This window comes from Lonchura striata, chromosome 6 (genome assembly GCF_050655825.1).
Source record: "Lonchura striata isolate lonStrDom1 chromosome 6, ASM5065582v1, whole genome shotgun sequence".
In the NCBI taxonomy this organism is placed as follows: Eukaryota; Metazoa; Chordata; class Aves; order Passeriformes; family Estrildidae; genus Lonchura; species Lonchura striata.
The window spans coordinates 6,116,324-6,123,344 of record NC_140708.1 but is presented as its reverse complement, the minus strand read 5'-3'; the positions used below and the strand labels follow the sequence as shown (position 1 = coordinate 6,123,344).

At 59.1% G+C, this 7,021-nt stretch overlaps 1 protein-coding gene across 1 annotated transcript; it reads right to left on the bottom strand.

Moving 5' to 3' along the window:
- Positions 1-3,287: 3,287 nt before the first annotated feature.
- On the bottom strand, positions 3,288-6,799 carry DKK1 (dickkopf Wnt signaling pathway inhibitor 1). Its single transcript, XM_021537069.3, has 4 exons — positions 6,416-6,799; positions 5,213-5,363; positions 5,017-5,127; positions 3,288-4,207 (listed from the first exon to the last, which is right to left on the bottom strand). The coding sequence occupies exons 1-4, from the start codon at positions 6,605-6,607 to the stop codon at positions 3,957-3,959; spliced, it is 705 nt and encodes a 234-aa protein (XP_021392744.3). The 5' UTR covers positions 6,608-6,799; the 3' UTR covers positions 3,288-3,956.
- Positions 6,800-7,021: the final 222 nt, after the last annotated feature.

Genomic DNA, 7,021 nt, shown 5'->3' with positions numbered 1-7,021 from the left:
ACGGGAAAACAAACCCCAAAACCAGCCCAAAGCTTTGCGTGCTGCGTTAAGCCACAAAGGTTTCCACCTGCTGCCTGTGTTTCATCTTCCCGAGCCCAAAGGGGCAGGATTCTGCTCTGTGTCAGGAGAGGTGAGGATAAAACAACAGGGATTTTTCCCTTTTAATGCCTGGGGGTAGGTTTAAGGGGTTTTGTAACCCTTTCTTGCGCCGTGTGAGGTTTTATTCCTCACATGGGCGTTTTTAGGGGCGTTCAGTTTGAAATGCCACGTGAAGATCAGTGGAAGAGAGGAGGGTGTGAGCATCGGCTTTAAACAATTATTAAAAAATAAAAAGGGAGTTTCTGTGCCACAGCTTGGGGTGGAAGTGGTTCCTGATAGAACTTAGGAAGAAAATAGCGTTTGCTTCCCCTAAATCTCCCCAAATGACAGCAAAAACTGCGCCCTGTCCCATCCTCCCTCCTTGGGAGTTTAATTCCTTTGTGCCACGGCTGTCCCCGGGTGCAGCAGAGAGGAAAGGGCTCCAGGAGAGCTGGAGAGGAACTTTGGAGGGACAGCACAAGTGGAATGGCTTCAAAGTGACAGCTGGCAGGGCTGGATGGGATATTGGGAATTAGGAATTGTTCCCTGGGAGGGTGGGCAGGCCCTGGCACAGGGTGCCCAGAGCAGCTGGGGCTGCCCCTGGATCCCTGGCAGTGCCCAAGGCCAGGCTGGGCAGGGCTTGGAGCAGCCTGGGACAGGGGAAGGTGTCCCTTTCCAGCAGAAGTTGTTATAATAATGCCTGGCCTTGCCAGGGGAAAATCATCTGACATGAATAAGCCTCCTGTGAAAACCCCCTAAATGCTCTGGGACAGTGCTGGGGTTGAGCAGGAGTGCTGAGGAAATGGAAGTGTTGGTCCCAGCAAGCCTGGGGACAGAGAGGTTGGGCTCAGCCAGGATCATTAAGCTTCTTTACAGATTTCCGTGTTTAAAAATATCAATATTGAACTTCACAGAGCTTTGCTGAAGCCCTTCCAGCCCTAAAAGCAGGAGCAGTGAGTACACCAGAGGTGCCAAAGCTCTTCATCCACCAAAACCTGCTTCTTTCATTGACTCTCCTCTTGCTTAGGATAAAAGGAGTTTTCCTGACTTTTTGGAGGGACAAATTCCCTTGGAGAGGAGGAGAATGGTGGGGAAGTGCATCCTGAGGTGCCTTTCCCAGCTGGAGTCACTGGTTTGTGTGTCAGGAGCTGAGGGCTGGGGTTCCTCCTTATTTTCCCTTTGGATCACAGCAGGACATCCAGACTGGACACACCGACCAGTCCAGACTCAGAGGCTCCACACATTCCATTTTTTCCCCCAAGTTTTATATTTTCTGCTTCCCACAGGTCTTTTGTTGTTGTTGTTGTTATTGGGTTGGTTTGAGGCTTGGAAGGAATTCATCCAGGCATTTCTGATAAGGAGAATCTGTCACTTTTGGGAAGGATCCAGGAGGGACCAAGGTGATGCCACCTGCCCATTCCTCAGGGAATGTCTCCCACCCACCTCCCAGTGCCCTTCCCCTGGGAAAGGGGACACGAGCAGCCTTTGCTTCTGCCTCTCTGTGACCATTTTCCAGAGCTCAGGGGCTGTTTGTCCCCATTCCTCAGCTGCTGGAGGAGTGTTTTGACTTCCCAGGATGATGCAGACCTCGAGTGGGTTCAGGTTTTGGGGACAGAACGATGCTCAGGGCCAAGGGAAGACTGAAAATCCCTCCCTTCAATAACAATTTTTGTTTAATCTTAACAGACACAGGGTGATATTCTCATTAATTTTTTCCTAAGGGATGTTACTAAATCAAATTTCTTGGATTTACCTAAAGATCAAACCCTGAAAGTCCAAAAGGGGCAGAAATGGGAAGAAATCATCCTGACTGCAGATGTGGTAAGAGAGGAAAGGATTAAAAACCATCAAAACCATTGTTTTTGTGGAATCTATCAATGAAATTTAATTATTCTGGAGATGTCTGTGGTAGCATCCATCCTGCTGGGCACAGACCACAGGACGCAGATGCAACCAGTGCTGACCTGAGCTCCTCTTGCCTCAGAATGGCTGCTAAAAATGCTCTTTTTTCCTTCTTCAGGCTGGGAAAGTGAAGAATGCACAAGAAGCATTTTTAGTTAAGGCAAAGGCAGGTGTGGAGATGGCCAAACTGAACAAAGCAGAGTGTGGAGGACAAAGATGTACCAAAGAGAACAAGAAATGGTGTTTAATGCCCCACAAGGGTATTTTGCCCTGCCTGCAGGGGTGTCAAAGCTGTTCTGGAGAAAAAGCCCTGACCCTAGTGACAGTGGTTTAAATGTCCTAGGGATTATGGCACTGTTCATGACAGATTTGAACCCACCTGAACAGTTCCTGGTGCTTTTCTCAGCCAGATCCCTTCACTTTTTCATAGCCAGGTCCCTTCATTGCCCCAGTGCCACTGATTTTTAGCAGGCATAACATTATTATGATAATAAAATAATTATATTATTATGTATGTTGCACAATGTTTTTTTATTTTTTTAAGTTTGAATTTTTAAAGTACTTAAAACTGTTGTTTTGGTGTTGTTTGTTTGGTTTTTTTTTTTTAATTTTCACAGCCTGGAATGATGATTCAAGCACTAAACTCCAGCCTCTGAGTCAGGAACTCTTTCAGGGGCTGCTTCAACCCCCAGTTCGTGTTGTGACTCTATTAAAAGCTGCTCCAGAGAGACTGAAAGTGTGGGTTTAGGTGCTATAAGGACCATCAGTGTTTTACCCTCCATTCTGGAGGAGTTTTGGCTGTTCTCAGCCAGTTCCAGAGCTGGAAGGAGACTGGGAATGATCCTAACCCCAGCCCCCTGCCTCTCCCTGGGGCTGTTCTCCCTCCTTTACATTTCCTGTGCCCGTGGCCTTGGTTCAGCACCACCCGAGCTGCAGTGGGGCTGCTGTTCCACAATCCCGTGTTCCCAGGGAATTTAATGCCCTAAAGAGGCAGCACCAAACGCCCAGGAGCAGGCAGCATTTAAGGGATGCTCCCACACACGGTGCCCTCGGAGCCCCCCAGGGATGTGCTGGGTTTGGGCTGGGGTGCAAAGCGCTTTTGGGGTGTTCAGGGAAGGCTCCACCGTGATTTTGCACCCCAAACCCCTTCCCCAGGTTGCAGGGGGGCACCTGCAGCCCAGCAGCCCCACGACCCCCACTTAGAACCATCTGAAACGGGGCGGAGGCAGCCAAAGAGGTGGGGGGAAACGTGTGCTCGCAGCTTTCCCTCCCTCCAAGCCATCCCAAAAAGCCGAAAAGCCGCAGAATGACGGGGGAAAATAAATCTTTATTCTGCATGGAGCAAGGAGTGAGCGGTTGAGATCGGCAGCACCCGTGGTTGGTCCAGCACAGCCCCTCCGGTGATCCCTCACTCCCTCCTCCCTCCCAAAACCAAGGAGAGCGATCCTGCTCTTCCAGAGCCCCAACCGCGCTGCCTCTCCTCGCTTTGGTGGCCAGAGGGCATCGGTGGCGACCACGGAATTCCTAAAAAGCAGCAGAATGGCGACCACGGCATCCCTAAAAAACCAATGCTGACAGCGCCAAGCCAGCAGCCTTTCCCATGGGATGCTGGGGGTGAACCCCCCGCCCCCGGGCAGCCCCACACGGGCAGGGACGCGGGGTGAATTTAAAGAGTTTTATTCGGCGGCATCCCTCCGAGCCAGAATGGAAAAAACAAAAACAAAAAAAAACCCAGTGTGTACAAAGTCACAGTCACGGCTTGAACCAAAAAAAAGAAAAAAAAAAAAACTCATTAAAAACTCGTTAGAAGTCATTCAAAGTCCCGGCGTTATGTACAGCTAAGTGCCAGCTGGAGTATTCACAACACAGTAACGTACTGCAAGAAGTCGCTGAGGAGAAGTTCCCTTGAGGAACAACCTTCGCTCCGGCGGGGCCGGAGCCTGTCGCGTCCGTGTGTCCGTCCGTGTGTCCGTGGCTCAGTGCGGCTGGCAGGTGTGCAGGCGGGACGCGTCGGCGGGGCCGGGCTCTCGCTGCGGGCGGCACGCCAGCCCCTCGCTGCACGGGCAGCGCTGGAAGATCTCCAGGCCGTGCGAGCCTTTCCGCCGGTGCCGGGTACACACCTGCCCCTCCCGCAGCACCGGCTTGCAGATCTTGGACCAGAAGTGGCGGGCGCAGCACAGCCCGGCCGCGCAGTCCGAGGAGCGCAGGCAGAAGTCGCCTTCCTCGCCTGCGGGGGGACAGCGGGGGGATGCTCAGCCGGGCGGCGGGGCACGCAGGGTGGGCATCCCCCGCCGCCCCGCCGGCACGGTGGGCATCCCGGGTTTGTCTGCTGGTGATAGAGGGGCTGGGGAGCATCCCGGAGCGACCCCAAAGGGGAGAGGAGGGAAAGGAGGCATCCCGCAGGGGACGGCAGGGAAAGGGAGGCATCCCCGAGCGATGCCAAAGGGGACGGCAGGGAAAGGAGGAATCCCAGAGTGATGCCAAAGGGGGCAGCAGGGAAAGGAGGCATCCCAGAGTGATGCCAAAGGGGGCAGCAGGGAAAAGAGGCATCCCAGAGCGATCCCAAAGGGGGAAGGAGGGAAAGGAGGCATCCCAGAGTGATCCCAAAGGGGGAAGGCAGGGAAAGGAGGCATCCCAGAGCGATGCCAAAGGGGACAGCAGGGAAAGGAGGCGTCCCGGAGCGATCCCAAAGGGGGCAACAGGGAAGGGAGGAATCCCGGAGCGACGCCATGAGGGATGGTGCAGCAGAAAGAGCATCCTGGACTGATCCTGTGTGGGACATCGAGACAGAGTGGGCATCCCGAGTGGTCCCACGGGGAACTGGGATGCAGGATGGGCATCCCGAGTGATCCCCCGGGGGACAGAGGTGCAGGATGGGCATCCCGAGTGATCCCACGGGGGACAGCAGGGAAGGATGGGCATCCCGGACAGATCTCAGGGCAGGGGGACAGCCCGGACTGGTGGCCAGGGGACGGCAGGGAAGGATGGCAGCCTCAGGCGGGACAGCGAGGTGACAGCAGCCGGGACCTGCCTCACCTTTGGCAGTGGGGAGCCAGGCGGGAGCGGGCGTCCGTCGGGGCAGCGCCTCGGTGCCGGTCTCGTCCAGCTCGGCCGCTCCGTGGGGCGGCTCCAGGGGCGTGCAGAGACCTGCGGGGCAGCGGGGCGGCTGTCAGCCACGCGTGGGACCCCGGCCCGTCCCGCGGCCCCCAGCCCCGCCTGTCCCTGGCCTCACCGTTGCTGCAGGTCGTGCCGGGGCAGCACATGGCATCGCGCAGGCAGCGCTTGCGGCGCCGCCGGCAGCCGAGGCACAGCGGGACCCCCCCGCCGCGGGCCCCGCAGAACTCCTCGGGGCCGCAGTCCTCGTCCTCGGCGCACGGGAAAGGCTGGGGGGCACAGAGGAGGCGGGGGGATCAGCGGGGCCGATGATGCCATCCCCGAGTGTCCCCCTCTCCATCCATCCCCCGTGCGTCCCTCCCCGTCTACACCCTCGTCCCCGGTGTCCCCTCCATCCCCGAGGTGTCCCCCACTCCATCCGGTGTGTCTGTGTCCCCATCACCCGCTGCGTCCCTCTCCTCCGTCGCCGATGCTCCCCTCTCCACCCCCGGAGCGTCTCTCCATCCCCTGGGCAGCCCCTCCATCCACCCGCGCTGTGTCCCCTCTCTTCCATCCCTTCCACCGACGGTGTCCCCTCCTCCATCTCCCGGTGTGGGTGTCCTCATCCACGATGTGCCACCATTCATCCAAAATGTGTCCCTCAACTCCATCCCCGACGGGTCCCCTCCATCCCCGGCGTGTGTCCCTCTATTCCCGATGTGTCCCTCTCTATTCCCGATGTGTGTCCCCATCTCCACTCCCGGTGTGTGTCCCTCCATCCCCGGCGTGTGTCCCTCTATTCCCGGTGTGTCCCCCTCCATCCCCGGTGTGTGTCCCCATCTCCACTCCCGGTGTGTGTCCCCCTATCCATCCCCGGCCTGTGTCCCCCTATCCATCCCCGGCGTGTCCCCCTCCATCCCCGGTGTGTGCCCCTATCCATCCCCGGCGTGTCCCCCTCCATCCCCGGTGTGTGCCCCTATCCATCCCCGGCGTGTCCCCCTCCATCCCCGGTGTGTGCCCCTATCCATCCCCGGCGTGTCCCCCTCCATCCCCGGCGTGTGTCCCCCTATCCATCCCCGGCGTGTGTCCCCCTATCCATCCCCGTTATGTGTCCCCCTCCATCCCCGGTGTGTGTCCCCCTCCATCCCCGTTATGTGTCCCCCTCTATTCCCGGTGTGTCCCCCTCTATTCCCGGTGTGTGTCCCCATCTCCACTCCCGGCGTGTCCCCCTCCATCCCCGGCGTGTGTCCCCCTATCCATCCCCGGCGTGTGTCCCTCCATCCCCGTTATGTGTCCCCCTCCATCCCCGCTGTCCCGCCGCCCCATCCGTGCTCTCTCCTACCTGTCGGGTGGCGGCCGGCGGGGCCTTGTTGCTGCCGTCGAAAGGGGGTGCGGGGGCGGCGCTGGCCTCGGCCGCCCCGCCCGGGGGGGGTCCCTTGATGGCGTTGGAGCTGAGGGCACCCCCGGGAGCCGCCGCCCGCCCCGCCGGGGCCGCGCAGCTCAGCGCCGCCAGCAGCGCCACCAGCCCCCGCATCCTGGTGCCTCCCGTGCCCTCCCGCACCCGCAGAGTCCCCGACAGCAGCTCCGAGCCGCCAGCAGCGGCTCCTGCGCTCCTCCGCCGCCTTTATACCCCCGGGGCTGCCTCCTGCCCGCCCCTCGGGGCGGGGGGCCCGCCGCCTGGGATTTCAAAGCCTTCCCGGGGGGAGTGTGCCCGTGAGCCCCCAAAAACCGCCCCCACCCCGCCCCGAGGGCTCCTACATTGGTCGGGAGGGGGTTTCGCAAGGGCGAGGGCAGATCCCCCCCCCCCACCCCACACCCAGCATCCCTCCCCCGGCATCCCCCGCCCCGGTTCCCGGCCAGATGCTCCGCACTCCCCGACGCCGCCGCTGTCTCCAGCCGGGCGCGACCGACGGAGGGGACCGGGAAGAGGGACGGGGGGACACTCCCC